Here is an 18591-nt window from a genome sequence, read left to right as displayed (position 1 = left end):
TTTTTCCCACGGATCAGCTAGCCTCGAGCATCTCTTTTTGCACGGCACTCAATATCCACTGTTTCCCACCCTGAGTCCATCACATCACTTTTGTTTCACACTCAAAAAGGGCAGGAGGGCGAGGGTGGTGAATGAGAGGTGCCTGTAGAGAAATGATTTCTTCCCCTGTTGTGCAGTTTCTGAGTCACTGGGCCCATATCGGTTGACTTGCGATAGCAACCGATGTTACTGAACTGGAAGCCAAATGACTCAGTTTTATTTTTCAAATGTTAAGACTGAAACCACAGACCAGTATGACTTGGTTTTTCCTTTATACTTGTGCTGTTCCACCTCCTGTGTGTTAGCTGGTGAGGATGAAGAGATGCTATACAGGTGCCTCTATTGCTCACCCGTTGTTCTAAACACTGTAGTGACCTGATGCCCATTAAAAACTCCGTTTACACTCTTCCCCCACCCCACAGATTTAGCCCTTCTGGCAGCATGGTTGCTGTGACTGAGCGGTACAGATCAAAAAGCGAGTCTCCCAGGCGGATGGATGAGCCCAAGCAGCCCAGTTCCCAGGTAGGCAGACCAAGAAATTTGCAAGTAAATGTTGGCATTGAAGGTGAAGGGGACTACGTTGTGATGAAGTGTATAATATTTCCTGTTTGCAAGCAATACTGTGTGTGAAACAAGGACCTTTTACTGTTGCAAAGGTTTTAGTTGCTCACACTGAGAATGTATACCATCGGTATACAATTTAAAACTGATTTTGGCTGTCGTTTGGGATCGTGACCAGATACCTGCAAAACACGAGGAGTTTCTCTTGTTTTCTGAGGACGTAAATGTCAGCCCTCGCTCTGGGCAGGCCACCAACTCCTGAGGAGGAACCCCATTTGCCTGCAGAGTTGGATCTGCCCTAAAACCCTGGCAGCAAATCCCTGAGCTGAGGGAGGAGGTGTTAGTTGGCTTCTGTGGAAGACCGAGGGGTGGCAACAGCTGAACCTTTCCATGCTAGTACCAAAACCATTCCAAAAAGCCCTCCAGGCACTACACCAGTAAACCTTTAGAGTTGGAGTGTCAAAGGCCTGTGGGTTTGTACAGAGGTCTCTGTCTCGTCCCCAAGGGACTGTGTTGCATAGCAGAATTTGCAAGGTAAAGTAGCTCTGACTTTTCTGCTTTCTTGGGGTACGGACACAGTTTTGGGGTAGGAGGGAGAGATATGCGGAAATACGGGAGGGCAGTGGGCTGTAGAGTGCAGCAAAGTGGGACATGGTGGTAATATGTGTGCAGAATCACTTTGGTCTAATTTTTTTGTTGCATACAGTTAGTATAGCAGCACTGTAGTGTGAGTGTATCACCCGACACGGTGTAGAATGACTGTTGTGTGCCTGGCAGATAAATAATGTGTCAGTTCGTAACCAAATGACTTTGCTAGAGGCAGGTGAGGAGTCACCAGGCTGCTTTGCCCTTGAGTAAGACCAAGTGAAGCAAGGGGGAAAAAAATCATGATTGCTATCTGCTAACTTTGTTATACACTTCCGTAAAACAAAATATATGTTTTTGTTCCTATTTTGCCAAAGCTTTGTTTTGTGTCCTCAGCATATATCTAGAAAATTTTGGGTCAAACTAACCCTCCAGGGCAAATGCGACATACAAAGGAATTTTAGCCCTACTTACAGAAAAGCTGCTATTATTTCTCCATTATGAGATGGCCTCAAACGTAAAACCGTAGCCAACCACGTACACAGGGAAGTATCATCCCCTTCCGCTCTATCGGTATTGCCGTATCGATGCTAAAAATAGTCTGCCCGTGATCCCTGCCCAGTGGCAGTGGTAGAGTGGAAAGAAAGTACCATAGCTTTGTGCATCTCCTTTAGTCCCGAGTGGCTTACCAGTGCTTGGGCAGCCAGATTCAAGAGCTCCTGGCACAGCTGGGCTCCTGCTCACGCATGCACAGCCCTGGTTGCCGGAGGAGAGACCCTCCCACTGTTACACTGGTTATACTGTCCGTGTTTGGCATCGTCAGGAAACAGTGTTAAGACTCGGGAGTGCAAATACTGCATCCTCCAGCACGGAGGCGGTCAGAAGACTGTCTGTGCTCGTTCTGAATATGACAGCCAGAAGCGGCTGCCCTGGAGCCTGAGCTTGTGGTTCGGGGTTACCCTTGGCTGTTTGTCTTTCTGGTTTTAGAAAATAACGAGGAGCCAGCTAGTCCTTGCCGTATGACTCGGGCCGGGAGTGCTAGCTCTCTGTGCTGCAGATCCTCCCCTGCAACGCCGTGGGGCTGGGCTGGGTTACACAGCCATTTAGGCAAATGTGATTCATTATACAATGAATCCTGAATGACACCTGAGTAAATACCTCTGTAAAATGACACCTGAAGAGTTTCAGATATGATTTGTAGTTTATTCCACCTTCATTTTACTGCAAGCTCATCAATTGGCTGCTTTTTTTAACCTCTAGTAAGTAAAACGGAATGTGGTATGCAGTATTTTAATCAAACTGGCCCAAGCTTTTTAAAAAGTAACGTGTATTGACACGTTTAATCCACAACTCAAGCGGTGGAGCCTCTTGACAAGGGCCGTCTTGTCTTCCCCGGACCTAGCAAATGACTTGGCAGGAGGGGCCGCCATAGCAGAGGTTTCTAATTGATTGCTCATTTGTCTTCAGCCCCAAGGCTCCAGTTAAGCACTTAAATGTGTGCTTGAGGTTGAAGACATTAGTGCTGCTGATTTCGAGGTTTGGCACATGCTTCGGTGCTTTACTGGCTGGACTGGGGCCTGATCTTCTTTCCTGCTATTTGTTTAGGCTGCTTGTTATTTAAATCTCTGTTGCTTCCTTCTCAGGGGGAGGAATCCGTCATGCACGGAGTGAGCGGTTATGTGGAATATCTGCGGGAGCAGGAGGTTTCAGAGCGCTGGTTCCGGTACAACCCACGGCTCACTTGTATTTACTGCGCCAAATCCTTCAACCAGAAAGGCAGCCTGGACCGGCACATGCGCCTCCACATGGGCATCACGCCCTTTGTCTGCCGCATGTGTGGGAAGAAGTACACCCGCAAGGATCAGCTGGAGTATCACATCCGCAAGCACACAGGCAACAAGCCCTTTCATTGCCACGTCTGTGGCAAAAGCTTCCCATTCCAGGCCATCCTCAACCAGCACTTTCGCAAGAACCACCCTGGCTGTATGCCTCTGGAGGGGCCTCACAGCATCTCCCCCGAGACCACCGTCACGTCTCGGGGGCAGGCAGAGGAAGAATCTCCTCCGCAGGAGGAAGCTGTTGCTGTGGGGGAGACGGCACAGGGATCTGTGTCCACGACTGGGCCAGATTGAAACACGGCTGCGGAGTCCGGGGAGAAAGGACCATCTTCCCGTTTTTGGCTCTAAAGAGTCAGCACCAGCCTGGCAGGCTGGTGCTGTAATTAGTGCAATGCCACCACTGGACAGAAAGAAGCTCCCAAGATGTTGCCAAAATAGAAAAATCTTTCTCTTTCTCTCTCTCTTTCTCTCACACACCCCCACACACACACGTAGAGTGTTAAAAGTTTTTCTCCCTTATTCCTCCTCCTCTTGGAGAAAAACAAAACAACTGTGTCAATCAACTTCTTATTCAGGGATCGACAGGATTTTAAATTTTTTTAATGTTCCGTAGTGATCTGGGACGACCAGTCGTTTGTATTTCTCGACAGCGTTTTGGCCCAGCAGCTAGGTCCCACCGGCTGTCAGCCGTGCAGACCCGGTGAGCCTAGGGCTGCTCCTCGCCATATCTGCTGGCCCAGCTCAAGGGGAGAGCAGGGGCAAGGTGCCGTTGCCTTTCTCCCTTCCCCAGGAAGTCGCCACGTTAAAGACAACAAAAGAAACAAAGACTGTCCTGGTGGAACCTGCCTTGCCCAAGTGTATTTATCCCTGTCTTATTTTTGGTGTGTCTCTTTTTACCTTTTTACTTAAACTATTATTTTAGGGCTTGCCCATTCCAGGCGTGCGGCCTCAACACCCCTTGTTACAAGCGGGCACGGCTATGAAGCAGTATTCTAGAGGTCAGCCAAATTTGAAGCGCTGCGGCTACTGAAAGTGAAATTTAGCAGCTCTGAGGTTTGCATTAGACTCTGATGCGTTGGGAGAAGGGTTGGAGGGGTCTTTCGGAGGAGGTTGTCCTTTGCTATTGCTGATCTGGAGAGTTCAGAGCACTCTTGACGCTGCCGTGCTTCAGGTGTTGCCGGGTGTTAGAAAGAGTTTTTCTGGACTGGCTGAATAGCGGAGTTAGAGGCTGGCTACCAAAGTCGTCCTTCACCCCTGCTCCCCCCTTGACGCCCACTTGATCTTTTCTAACAGCAATATGGTATACTGAAATACTATCGTCCCAGCTGAGCAATCGTGGGTGGTTGCTTTTAAACGTGTTTCTACAAACTAGTTTGATAACTTTTTTATCAATGAAATGCAAAAAGAAAAGAAAACCCTACTTTATTTCCTCGTAATGGTTCAGGAAACTTAAAAGTGAAGGGTTCCTAGAGCAATCACAACTCTGTCCCCTTGCATGGACTTAAACTTTTGTATTCTAAGCAGCTCTGATGTTTAGAGCAAGTTAAGCAAACCCGGAGAGACATGCCTGCGTTGTGTATTGTAGGTGTTTGCACGTGCTTACGTGTTTCATAAGCAGAAAAGCATGGGACAGGTAGATAAGTGCAAATATCTTGACATCTTTTGAAGAAGTCTTTTAAAAAATATGCAATACTTTAAGAGTTTTCTCTGGTTCTGATGCCAAGTTGTTCTTGATGGAGGGGGAAAATGAACGACGGCTTGCGCAGATTGGGTTTGGGAGAGGACGAGTGGATGAAGGAGTTCTCTCGAGGGTGTATAACATGTACAATAAGGAAGGATGAAGTTCTGATCCTTAAGGTGATGGGAGGAACAATGAGACATTGAAAAAGGAATAGACTTCATCTTGCTTCGGCGAAGCAAGCTGGGCGAGCGGTTAGAGCGTGGCTTTGGCGGGCAGGAGACTTACCAAGTGAGAATAAAGCTTGCCCCGCAGTCTGACTGCATGGTTTTGGGCACGTGGAAACATCTCTAGCTCTCGCTTTCCCCACCTGCAAATTGGCACTCGGGGTCGCTTTCCTGCCCCTTTAGAGGAAAGAATTTGGAGAAGGGTGATGTATTCTTGCCTCGCTTTCTATGTTTTTCATAAGTGAGGGGTCTCACTGTTCCTCCCATGCCTCTCTCAAAAAGCAGATGTGGCTCTAATGTTCTTTTGGCGGGGGGGAAGGGCTTGGTGCCAGGATCACGTGTAACGGGGTTGTGCTCCGAAGAGAGGAAGCTTTGCAGGTGTTCTGCGCCGGGCACCTGCAAAGTACAATTTCATTGACCATTTCAAACAGGAAAACTGATATTTCACCTCCGTTTTCCTTCTGTCCCTTCTTCCTCCTCTCCTGTCAAGTGCATCGTCACACAGTGAATGATTTTCTAAGCGGCCACCCGAGGGACCAGCCCCACTGGGTTTCCTGTCGAAGGTCAAACAGGATTGTACCGAAACAGTAAGGTTGCCAGAGAGCAGTCGCAGAAGATGAGAGATAAGAGGGTGGCTAAGGTAGGTTTCGTTGCAATCGAGGCGCGGGGAGGAGCAGAGATGTGCAGAGTATGCTGCTTTAGTCATAGCTTTTGAAGTTACCAAAAAATCAAAAAGAAAAAAAGTTGAAAACATTGAAATCCTATCCTGTTCACACTAGAGAGCATCAAAAGTTGCTTTTAGTTGCTTAAAAGATTTTTAAGTGTTTTAAAATAGAACTTTTAAAAGAATACTACCAAACTATAAAAACATAAAATTATTTATATACATATATTATATATAAATATAGTGGGAAAGTTTCCCTGCTAAGCTTGCTGTGAAGAGAAGGGTGAAGGTGCAGTAACTGCTATACAAGCAACATTTTTTCTGAAACAGATGGCAACCGATCCGTCAAAGCGTAGTGATGAAGGGCTGACATAAAACGGCGAATGCCTTGATTCGTATGGCATGGCTGTGAAGTTTCTTGAGCAGGTTTTTGTTTTACTGTATCGATACTGTGAACGCAGGAGCATCCTAACAGCCCAGGGTGCCAGCAGTGCATCCTGTTTTGCTGATTCACTACTTTCAATTGGCCTGGTGAAAACCATGAAGTTGGTCCTTCATATCGTCCTAGGCTAGTCTGAAAACAAAGCTTGTGAAAGGTTTTTATTTTTTCCTCTTTTATGTTGGGGTTTTTTTGATTTTTTTGTTTGTTTGTTTGTTTGTTTGTTGGGGTTTTTTTGGTGCAGAGGTTGCCACTGTATAAACGATCATTTCTGATTGCATGCAAAAGAGCCAATATTCTTGCCCGGGCCTCGCTGAGGTGAAGTTTATAGCTTGTAGCTAGAGTCAGTATAAGGTATGGTAGTGGGAATCATTTTAATATTATTTCTGTACATTTAATGGATGTGTATGTGTATGTATGTGTGGGAATTATGGTGTCTCTAATGTTTTCTTGAACAGCGCTGAAAGCAGTTTAGGCCCATCTGCACTAGAAGATGGAACCAGTTCAGAGGAAACGTTTATTAAACTTTTCTTTCAGTGGTTGCCTTCCTCAGTGCAGAAGGCCATGGTTCGAGAAAAAAGGGGTTGGAGGTCGTATACGGTATGGAAGAACCTCATGTGAATTTTCGGGCAGCGGTGTAGCTACTTGGAGCTGCTTTCCATAACAGAATGATACCATCTTTTGTTGCCTCTCCATTGGCAAGCCGTATCGCTCTTTACGGTTGCACCGAAGCTGTGGAGAATCAGGTGCCAGCTTTCCGAGTGCGGATGCTTCTGCGGTGGGTCGAAGCACGGCTTGCATTTCCACGTCTAGCTGCAGCTTTTTCCCCTCTGCCACAACTGTGATTTCAACTGTGATTTAAGGAGGATGTGAAGAGAACTCTGTCATATTTTAATACCTCTGTACGTAACATTTCTGTCCGCTTCAGAGTTAGGGCTTACTAACCCATTTGTTTGCTTGCCTCGGGCAACAGGGGGAACACACTCTATTTCTGCAGTTTTCTTTCTCGGAGCGGGAACACATTTCTTCGTTCTTTGCTGCGGCAGAGAAACCTTCCAAATGTGAAGTGTTGCGGTTTTCTCCTTGAGCCTGCAGAAAGCCCCGGTGCCAAGTCACGGCAGAGTGACGTGACTGTTGCCGTGGCCGTTCCCTGCTGCTGCCAGGTTCCCTGTGAATAGCTGTGAAAATAACAAGAATTGTGTTAATACTGTGCTGCTGCTTTGGGGAAAAGCTAAACCTCTTCCTCTCGGGAGGATGACTGATGTGAAGCTGGGAAAGGGAAAAAGCAGAAGGTCTTTTTGCTTTCTTGGGATGGGAGTATGTGAAAGCAAACCGTGCTTCTTATTTCCAGCAGCTAGATAGAGAGGGATGAATAAGGAGGCTTTGTGAAATGTGAATTTCTAGCAGGAGGAGGCTGAGAACACACTTCGAGCCGCTTAATAAGATCCAGGGATATCAGCCTGGTAAGAGTCAGAGCAGCCGATGCAGATGGGCAATCTCTCACTTGTCCTCCCAGCGTTGTCCGGCCATCAGGTTCACTCCTTTGACTCACCTACATCTTCTTTACAATATTTTCAAGCTGTGATCTGTATAATTTAACTTTCAGAAGTTCAGGTGGCTGACGGGCAGGAAGAATAGAAAGCGTTTTGCGTCTCTGCTGCCATTTTAAATCCAGCCGAGGTCAGTAGCGACTGACTCTGTTTCCATCTGACAGCTATTCAGAGCTGGAATTGCATTTGGAACAAGCTGCGATCTTGCTGAAAAGCGTAGCGGAGCAGGCTCGGTGGGGAGGGCACGGGGCCAGGACTTCAGCCCTCTGCGAGATCAAGGTTGAAATAAATTGACGGGACAGATCTCCCTGCTTGTCCTACTCTTGTCTTGTAACAGCTAGGTGTCTTTGTTTTCCAGGACAGGCCATCCCATGCCTCTACGCAGCAGTAATTTCATTTAAAAGTTCAGGAAATTATTCTAAGCAGTCTGGTCTTCGAGCAGCGTCCTTCTGCCGCCTTTGGGTAATTCAACCCTAACGATGCATTTGCAAGAGTTGAGTTGTAGCTTTTATTTGCGTGGAAGATAGCCTGTGAGGCAGACCGAGTCATGCATCTTTAAAACCAGCAAAAAATTAACACTCCTTAAACGTATTATTTAAACTATATCAGATTATCCTCTTTGATCCGTGACATGCCTGCCAATTTAGCCGTACCGGCATCCAAGTGTTTCTGCAGATTAGTGACACCAAATGCTGTTCTTGCTCTACTGGAAATATTTTGGGGATGGGAGAAGTCACGGAGCTGCAATTCAGGAAACTTGAAGCTTTTGTCAAGGTTTGGGCTCTGAGTCTCCCCTGGGAGCTGAGCCCGTAGCCAGGACTGCAGTCAGAAAGGCTGGGGTCTTTTGATGGAGCTGCCGCTGACCGCCGGCGTAGCCTGGTCTGGCGATAACGATACTCTTGGAGATGAGCATTACTCCCATCACGAGGTGAGATCCATGCACAGAGCTTCAGTGCTCCTAAAAGAGGAGCTAAGTATCTTTATTGTAATCATTGTCATTCAAAGGATATTTTAATATAAAATACATACATACATATATATGTATGTACATTTTTATATATATATTTGTAACCAAATAAAAGCTAGAACTATGCAAACACTACTGGCTGCTGCTTGAAACTAATGCCTACCAGAACATTTTGGAATAGAGTAGATTTGGAGTAGATTTGTTAGGGTTTTTTTGTTTTTATATAAAATGCAGCAGACCAAAGTTTGCTGCAGTTAGTCTTACTAGAAACTTAGGTTATGCCTAGTCTGGAACCCACTCAAGTGGGTTATGAAATTATCTGAAGAGTCCTGCCATCTCTAAAATATTTCCATCTGCCTTGGTATTATTGCTGAAAGGCTTTCTTTTGTGAAACGTAGGAAAACACAAAGGCTGGGAGTAGGAGTGGTTGAATGCGAGGTTTGGGGTGATAGAAGAGAATTAGAATCAAGGAAGGACTGGGAGCATTTTCTTTTGGATGTAGGATTGAGTTGGCTTCAAAGAATCTTCCTACTTGTGAAAATGTCCATCGCTGAGATGGAGGCAGCGATCGAAACATCACCGGGCTGAATTCTGGTCCCGGTGGAGGCGTCGGAAATCTTCCCGCTGAATCTGATGGTACTGGAGTTTAGTTTGCTGGGAGAAATTCGATGTGGTTTCTACTGTTTCTTTGTGTCAGATCCAATCTTTGCTTTTAGGATTAACTACAATACATCCAACTGTAATCTTCAGTGACCTTTTTATTCCTGGGGACTGTAGAAAATTCAGGTTTCCTCTAACATTATCCTCATCCCAACTGTGAACAAGTTACTACTGCTTCTTATAATTTATTGTCTTTCTGTTCCTGAACGTCTGTGTGATCCAGCTGTTCACCAGCACCACCTTCCAGTGCTTCATTAGCTTTTATGCACAGGGAATTGTTGCAATGGATAAGTTGACCATGCTAGTTGGAAGAGTAGAAGCCTTTGGAGAATGACTTTTGCTTCCTCTAGCTGTCATTAGGGAGTGCACACACACATACCTGTATATACATATATATGTATACATATATAAAGTGTTTCAATATAAACTTATTTAGCATTATTCTTATTTAATTTATCTTTTAATCCAGTTGTAAACCAAAGTATTATGGCTTGTGAAATGATTTGTCTCAGAAGCAGGAGGAACCTTTTTAGCTGGGAGTTCTGAAAGATCTTTGCAGACAAAAACGCGGTTAGAATAAGACTTAAGAACTTGTGCTGGTGAATCCTAGAGATCTGCAGCCCCGGAAGGGTTTAAGACTTGCCTCTGAGTAAAGTCTGACAGTGGGGAAGCAGTGTGGGTTACCATTTTAAAACACTGTTGTTTTTTTTTCCCTTATCCATTATAACTTGGTATTGGAGGAATGGCTACAAGAGCAGTACGGCGGGGCGTCTGATGGAGATGAGGCGCGTGACTAAAGCTAAGAGGGCGATGTCGGGTAGTGCTGTTTGCTTCTGGTCTGTTCTGTCCACAGATCTGGATTGAGGTGTGCTGTGTTCAGCTCCGGGCATCTCGGTACCACCTTGTCATCATAGAATCATAGAACAGTTTGGGTGGGAAGGGACCTTTCAAGGCCATCTAGTCCAACCCCCCTGCAGTGAGCAGGGACATCTTCCAACTCGAGCAGGTTGCTTAGAGCCCCGTCAACCTGACCTGGAATGTTCCCAGGGATGGGGCATCGACCACCTCTCTGGGCAACCTGGGCCAGTGTCGAACGACCCTGCAGGGAACGGGTGGGTTGATGGTTGGAGTGAGCGCATTAAAAGCACGACTCAGCAGCGTTTCTGCTGCTGGACCTGTCCAGCGGAATCTCTTTGGAGCCTCTGCCACCCTGCTGTGCCCGCTGGTCACAAAGCCTGGGGCTTCTGCCCTGCCTCTTGTATTGGGATGCTTTAGGGAAGCACGAGGACTTGCCTACTAGAATGCCTCGAGGACATTTCCCTGCAAGGGAAAATGAGGCAAGAACTTAGGCGTGGATTTGCTGTATATGCTGTACCATGGATTTAAAGTGATTCCATATGGTCCTGTGCCCAACCCTTTCCTTATAAACGCAGGGTTCGGATGAATTTTTGTAAATAGGCGTAGAAAAGAAGGGACAGGCCATCTCAGTGCTGGCACTGGTTCTGCTGGCGTCCCTTTTGCCTTGCTGTTTCTCGCTGTGGTATCTAACAAGGGTTGGAGCTGAGAGGTGTTTGTTGAGATGGAGTACAGCTCCCACTGGAGCAGGTGCTCCTGGGCTTTGGCTCATCTGTGCTGTCAGAGTGGTTAAAACAACCCACAAAGAGGGGTTCAGGGCCTTCTGAAGGCTTGGAAATTGCCGTGGTACTTAACGGTTTTGTAGGAAAACAAGCATGTTCTGGCAAGCCGAGAAATAAAGAGGGAGAAGACAACAGGTCAGGCTGTAGTCTGTCACAACTGGGAGGTGGAGAGAAGAGGCCACAAAAACAGCCACTGATGTATTTAGTGCCTGATTTACAGTTTTAGAGAATCAGCCTTTGCTATTTCCTGATGTCTAGAGGTGGTTGTTTGTTTGTTTGTTTTTTTTAAAGTAACTTCTGTGGAGGTGCATGTTCTGCTGTCCCTGACGGAAAGAAAAAAAAAAAAGAGTTCAAAGACAAAATCTCGCTGATTCTTCTGTGCCAGGGAGCAATTGTCTTTCCAAGGAATTAGCAAACATTATGAACAAATTCACCTCTAACAATCTCCCGCGGGCTTGGCAGCGGCCGTGCTTCCTCTTGCTCTTCTGCTCAGCCCACACGCTAGAGTGTCTTTGTATAGAAGGTTTCCCTGCGTCCCTTACATTGAGCAGGGTGATGACCCACCTGCCTTTGTTGATCGAGTAAGTTCATTTAAGACTCCCCAGCAGGATTAGTGCGTACCCTCAGCGCATGGTATATCAAGCACTCTGCCAGCCACAGTTTTTAGCTACTAGACCTGGCAAATACAAAAAGACTGTAAGCTAATCTATTTCTAATTGTAGCCACCAGGTACTACGGGTTGAGTCCAAGACGCCTTCTGTGCCGCGTGCTGTACCAGGAACATCATCTGTCACCTCAAAGTCCTTTTGATCGGGGCATCCTGTAAGCAACCCCAGCGCAGGCTGTCAGGAGAAACGGGTGTGATACCAGCAGCAGGTCCCATCTGACTGCTGTGTCAAATGGCAGTTGCTCTGGTAAACCAGGCAAAAGAAAAAGAGAAAGCAGGAGAAAGAGAGGTGCCTTAGACCAAGCGCAGGCTGCTAGCTGGGCAGAAAAAGAGTTATTTGATTGAAACCGTGGTGATTGAGACAGAAATGTGGAATTTCTGTCATTTTTTGTTCAAATAACTTTTAATAACATCTATTTTTTTTGGTTTTTTTTCAAAAGATAGCCGTTTCCACTGTAAGTTTCCCAAGTTGATAATCAAGTCATGCTAGTGTCAGTACGCTGCATCCAGGGACTCCTCGGTGTGTAGCGGGTTGGTGACGATCTGTAAGCTGGAGGCTTTGGGTGAGGGGATTGTTGAATGCATGTTGCTGTCTGCCTTTCCCGATAATCATTCTGATGGCTTTGAGACACGGACCAAAAATATTCTGTTTTAAAGCTTTAATTCTTTTCATGGAAATGTCAAAAAAAACCTTAGCTCCCTCCCCAATTATTTTTATGTTCCATTTAGTTAAATTCTCATCCGGCATCGGTTTGTGATTTTGGAACAATTTCGGTAACACCCATGAGAAGGACTTTGCGGATCACAGGAGGTTTAAAACCTGGGGCTGTAGGAGGTGATGTTTGTAACATGGTTTTTACGCTGCCGTAGAGGTTGGGAGGGATGAGGAAGCATCTTTGCGGCGAGCCCGTCGCTGTCGCAGCGTGGATCGAGTCACTGGGCACCGGTGTCTGCTTGCAGGGTGCTTCAAGGTTAGAGGTGCAGATGGGATCTTCTTTGGAGATTTCCCTTGCGGCTTCCCATGGTATGAGCGCTTCAGCACGCCGCTTCAGCAGCGAACAACAGACTCTGCTGCCTTCAGCATCAGGAACGCGGTCAGCATGGAGGCTGCGTGTCGGGAGCCTGTGGGGGAATCGCAGGAGGGGAATTGTGCACCTTCAGAACCAAAAAGTTGAACTTGTCAAAGACTTTTGCGGATGAGGAGCTAAACCTGCTTTTGGTAGGGCGGTGGAGTAGGCCCGGGCGTTTTGGCTGTTAACATATATTCAGATCCTTGTTTTTGCAGGGTGAGATGGGCCATTTCAGAAATCTGAGCAAGGAAAAGTGGTAGCATTTGAACCCCATGTTCTCATTCCAGGTTGCCACAAAGAAGCGCACCAGGTATGTCGATGCCATCGCTGGGGTGGAGGGGAGTTGTGCAGCATCAGGTTGCGCGGCTGGGAGTGTGTATGTGTTACACCAGGGCGTGCTGGGTGCCCCGTGCCAGAGATGACCCAGGTAACGGGCACCTGTTGAGACTAGTAGGATGGTCCGGCGTTCCCCAGAAGTAATCTCAGCTGTGGCCATCAAGCTTGCAGGGTAGCATACCCTGCTGTCAGCGCAGTTACCCACTTAGTGTGTCACGCGTGTTTGTCTTTACATAGTGCCTGGCAAACGCGGAGTTTTCCGGTGAGCTGGTGAGTTGTGTAAGAGGGTGTTTCCCTGCGGAACGTGGCGCAAGGAGGGAGGGAGGGCGATGTGGGATTTTGTGCCCCAGCTCCAGCCCAGGCCTTTGAGCCCTGGGGACAGAGAGCTCAAGACCTGTTGCTTGTCACCAAGGGAGGTGACTCAGGCGGGTGGTTTTCTTCTTTGCTAGAGAGAAGCTATCATGTGTGCTGGAAAAAAACTGCATGTGGGTGGCCAGGGTAATTTGTGTTAGGAAACGAGATACATTCATTACTGGTTATATTCCAGCAGCAGAATAATTAACAGAATAATTCTTTTTGCTAAAAAAAAAAAACGCATTAATTCTAATCTGGTGACACTGACCTGTTTACATCATCTAGCATGTGATTCATGTCACATCTCTTACAAAGCCAGTTTTGTTTCCCCAGAATCTCCCTGCAGCTGCAGATTCGTTGCCATCTGTAAATGGGCAGAGGCCCTTTCCCTTTGTGCCGCTGAGCACCGTAAAGGATTCAGCCCACAAAGCGGTTGAAAACAGCAGCACTTCCACCGTGCAGATAGTGCGCCTACATTAGCCGGAGTTTCTTTAGACAGCCAGGGACACGCCGTCTGGTTCTTCCTAGCCAGAGCCATTTGCCGTAGCAGGGAGGAGATCTGCAAAGTGCAGACAGAAACAGCAAGGAAAGGAGATTGGCTTAGCGGGGAGGAGGGAGACGTCCGAATACAAAGAGGGCTCATCTGTTTTCAGCACTGGCTGCGGCTGTTGGCTCCGCAAAGCAGCAGGAGGTGTTGGGTAGAATAGGTGAAACAGGAGCAAAGCGTCATTGGGAAGAAGCGTGCACGTGTGGCCAGCACATTGTGGATGCCGTGGGCAGGGAAATGCCCGTTTTAGAAGCCGTGTATGTTCAGGAGCATGCAGGAAACCCTGCTGCCTTGGGACACAGGCGTGCAAAGCTGCCTCTACCCTGTCCTGAAACATTAGAGTTGAGTGTCACCAGTGTTTTCCGTCCTGGAGCTGTGAATGGTAACGAAGGAAAAGCAGTCAGTCCCTAGTGCAGGCAAATTCGCTGTGCGGATTTCAGAAACTCCACTGGAAGGAACTGAAGGGGGGCAAGTGGAGGCTGGAAAGAGGTAGTACCAGACCCAGTTCTAAGTGCCACTTTCTGAATGTTGAGTTTTCTAGCATGTGTTTAAGCTGTTGAAGACTGAAGTTCGCTGTCCTTACAGTACTCCTTTACCTATGTCATTTCTTCTATTTAAACTCAGCAGCCAAGTAGGGTGCAGAGAAGACGGAGCCAAAATCTTCTCCGAGGCGCACGGTGGAAGGAGGAGCAGCGGTAGGCAGAAGTTTATACAAGGGAGATTCAGGTTAGGTATTACAAGACATTTTTTCACCGTGAGCATAGCCAAACGGAATTGGAACAGGTTGTCCGGAGAGGCTGTGAAATCTGCATCCTGGGAGGTAACGCAAACTCAACCGGGCAAGACCCTGCGCGACGTGGCGGAAGGTAGCCCTGCTTTGAGGGAGGAGGCAGGGCTGGGGCCCAAAGGCCTCCCGCCCACCCTCCCCAATTCTGGGATGCTCTGTCACTCCCCTAGAGTATAAAATGTGGCTCCTGCCACGTGCTGCAACTGCATAATGCAAAACAAGGGATAGAGAGTTTTATCCTACCAGTGTATTTCCAGTTAGGATTTTTTTTTTTTTCCCATTTGTCAATGATTAATCCATGAAATAGCATCCTGTCTGCCACGGTCTATGAAGTCCAGCTGCTCCCCAAGCGCAAGGGCAGCCTCCAGGTTCCTGTTTCCACTAGACTATGCCAAGCTGTATTTTTGTAACTTTTTTTTTTTTTAGTATTATCATGTAAAAAGGGGCAGCTTTAACAGGCTTCCTAGTTCATATCAGTTAAGCTTTTGAAACATATTCAGGTATCTTTTAAGTACTGCTGTTTAAGTTCCTTGTTTAATCTGACATATTCTGTTCTATTATTTTACTGCAGTTATCTAAGGCAGTACTTTTAAAAAAAAATCAGTGCATTAATTTTTTGCAGACTGTCAGCTATGTTAAGCCTCCCACTTTACTTAGTTTCTGTAAATGTACTTAACCCTCCCCCCTCAGATCTGTTGTTAAATGTCTTCATTATTTTTATATTGCAGTGAAGCTTATTTATTTAAACCTTCCCGTTATCTTTGCAGTCAGACCCAATACCATTGGCTAATGAAACTGTGAAACTAAGTAAAAAAAAAAAAAATTAAGCTAGATTGGTTACTTTTACTACTGGTCATAAAATACAGAAAGTAGCAGCATAAAAGAAGAAAAGTACAATTGAAATTACTCAGTCTGGGGCGGGGGGAGGAATCACAAAACCACGGCTGAGAAAATTCTTGAAAATTAGTTTTAACCTGATAATGTTACTTCACTGGTTCCCCATTTGGTCAAGTTCAAAAGCTGTGTCTTGAGACCGAGAGGTGTGTCTAGGGCATTGGTTTGAGATGGGAGTCTGTGCTCCCGTGATGCTATTTTCTTAGAGTTTACATGTTTAAGGAAGCTCTACGGATTACTGTGAAGCTTTTCTTTAATCCTTCATTGCATGTAAATTGGTAATGGAACACAACTCTTGGCTTAACAGAGGTGAGGAGGAAGGTGCCATTTTGTCATGGCGGCTGTGGCTTACGCTGACCGGAGGCGGACAGTGCGATCCTCCCGATGACAGCTTCGATTTTGGCAAGAGGCGTGAAGCCTCGTCCCCCCTGCGGCTGTCCCCTGCCCACGGGGTGCTTTCAGCCGGCCAGGGTCAAGGTGAATTAGTCCTAATTCACCTAATTGCTCTGTAAAAAACACGGGGATGAGGCTTGGTTCGCACAGGCTGCCATCGGTGCCTTTACAGGCTGAGGGCAAACTGGATCTCTGAGGGAGATTCAGGGAATGATTTGGTAGGTGGTGCGCAGGTACTTTTCTTAAGTGTTGGAAGGTTTCCAAAGCCAGGGTTATGCTGTCGGGGGGAGCAGCCGATCTGGATTGCGGTGAATTTGGGCCAGAGAGCAGAATTCTGCCATACCCGTTGCTTAAGACTAATTCCTTTTGGCTCCCCTGAAGTTCTTGCCTGGGCAGAAAGCTGACGTGCGACAGCTTCCAGGGCAAGTGGCTGTGAGAAATGCTTTGAAGTGAAAAGGGAGTGTTGTCATTCAAATAATGCATGTTTCTTTTGTGTTCGTGTATGTAAAATTGCTGACAGGACAGTCCAAGGGGTGCGAGCGTAATCCTTCTTGGTGGCAAAACAGGGACTTTTCTGAATAAGCTCTTTTAAAAGAAGCTGAGTTAGGAAGAGAATAATGTGCAGCTATATGTTCTTGCAGTAACGTATTCCTCACCTCGTGCCCCAGGCTTACAGGCAGGGTTAGCGAAGGAGAAGAGAAGACTGTATGAGAGGTTAGTTTGCAGAAAACAAACTCGTGAGACCCCCCTGCAGTGCTGCGTCCAGCTCTGGAGCCCTCGGCACAGGAGAGACACGGACCTGCTGGAGCGGGGCCAGAGGAGGCCCCAGCGATGCTCCGAGGGCTGGAACAGCTCTGCTGGGAGGACAGGCTGGGAGAGCTGGGGGGGCTCAGCCTGGAGCAGAGAAGGCTCCGGGGAGACCTTCCTGCAGCTGCCAGGGCTGAGAGGGGGCTTAGGAGGAAGATGGGGACAGACTTTTTAGCAGGGCCTGTAGCGATAGGACAAGGGGTGACAGGTTTAAACTAAAAGAGGGTAGATTTAGACTAGATCTAAGGAAGAAATTTTTGACCATGAGGGTGGTGAAACCCTGGCCCAGGTTGCCCAGAGAGGTGGTAGATGCCCCATCCCTGAGAACGTCCCAGGTGAGGCTGGACACGGTTCTGGGCAACCTGATCGAGTTAAAGATGTCCCTGCCCATGGCAGGGGGTTGGAACTAGATGATCTTTAAGGTCCCTTCCAACCCAAACCATTCTGTGATTGTATGAAATGAAAGCAAGCCACTCAAAATACTGCTTTTGTCTGAAAAGGGAAGGGAACGGATGCAGTTTTCCCCTAAGCCTCTGGTATCTTAAACACTAGCTGTGCCCCAGTTGTCTCCGAAGCTGTCCTCTGCCCCCTTATTTCCCCAACGTCACCCCATCTTTCCTGTACAACACTGTGAATGTGACACCGGTAGCTCTTTTTAACATTTCCATTAAAACTGCTCAGAGCATGAAATGCCGTCCTACGCTGTCACCTGGTGACGCTGCAGCAGACGAGCTGTGACCGAGAGCCCTGTTCAGCTGACCGGTAACCCCCAAACAGGGACATCGATGATTGAGCACTTCCTTGCGGAGCAGTGGAAGAGTATCGTAACGAGAGTTACCAGTGTAAGTGGCTTTGCGTAGCAATTTGCTAATCAAATTTGATTTCATAATGAACTAAACAGACAATCAATTTCTAAAATATAAAAGCCTCTTAGAGGGAATAGTCAAGTATGTCTTCAACAGAAAGATTTAACTGGGAGAACTTTTAATAAAGAGCACAGGATTTTTTCCTTTCCTTTTTTTTTTTTTTGTGAGCAATCACTCCAGAAATGGAGTTGCGTTAAGCAGCAGAAGATTCACAGGACAGTAACTACCTCTCTCTCTTGGAGTGCTGAGGTTACCACACTACACACTCTATCAGCAAAGCTTTTGCTTAAAACAGATTTGTTTTCCTTACCTCTGTGTTTCAGAAATGCAGGTCTGCTCTGTAAAGTGACTCTATGAAAATGGCATCTGGCAGGAGCAGGGGGAAGCCTTGCGGGGTCCATCGTCCCTCCTCGCTGCCGGTTTCTCGCTGTGACCCTTGCAGGTTCGCTCTGGGGCCGCGACAGTTCAGGGTGGATTTGTTACTTCACGTATTCTGCGTAATAGTGAACTGTCCCGCGGGCCAAAGGCTGCTGCCAGAGCTGCGAGGCTGCGGGCTCTGCTTCCTGCACTGGGAATTAAGTTAACGGTGTGGAAGGTAAGAGGAGAATCCATCTCCCTCCTGCCTCCAAGGGAGCAGGCAGCAGTAAAAAAAAAAAAAGCAATAAAATACAATAAAAAACAAAACATTTTTATATGTTGGTCATTAGTCAGCAGATCTGACTCTGCAAATTTATATATATATCTCTCAATATATACAAACACATACAGAGAGCAGATCTCTCATGTGAAAAGGTGCCATTTTTTTTTTCTAAAACAGAGTCCCTTTCCAAACTAGAACAGCACTTTAAGTACGTTCCTCTTAAAAAAAAAAAAAAAAGAAAAAAAAAAAAGAAAAAACCCAACCCTTTACTGAAGAAATGCACTTTAAATCCTAAGACGAGTATGGCTGTTGCTGGCTTTTGACACAGCTGTACAGGCAGGCGGCTTCTTGTCAGCCAGAGCCCAGGAGGGAGCCACGTTGCCAG

At 46.9% G+C, this 18591-nt stretch overlaps 1 protein-coding gene across 1 annotated transcript in view; it reads left to right on the top strand.

Moving 5' to 3' along the window:
- Positions 1–3317, top strand: part of ZBTB37 (zinc finger and BTB domain containing 37) — a 5181-nt gene extending 1864 nt beyond the window's left edge. The window contains exons 2-3 of the mRNA XM_010283994.1: positions 462–561; positions 2829–3317. Of these exons, the coding sequence (XP_010282296.1) occupies positions 462–561; positions 2829–3317 (589 nt within the window). The remainder of the gene's footprint in view (positions 1–461; positions 562–2828) is intronic.
- The last annotated feature ends 15274 nt before the right edge of the window (positions 3318–18591 follow it).

This window comes from Phaethon lepturus, unplaced genomic scaffold (assembly GCF_000687285.1).
Source record: "Phaethon lepturus isolate BGI_N335 unplaced genomic scaffold, ASM68728v1 scaffold7463, whole genome shotgun sequence".
Classification (NCBI taxonomy): domain Eukaryota; kingdom Metazoa; phylum Chordata; class Aves; order Phaethontiformes; family Phaethontidae; genus Phaethon; species Phaethon lepturus.
Note: the sequence above shows the minus strand (reverse complement) of the source record. Positions and strands in the feature narration are given on the sequence as shown.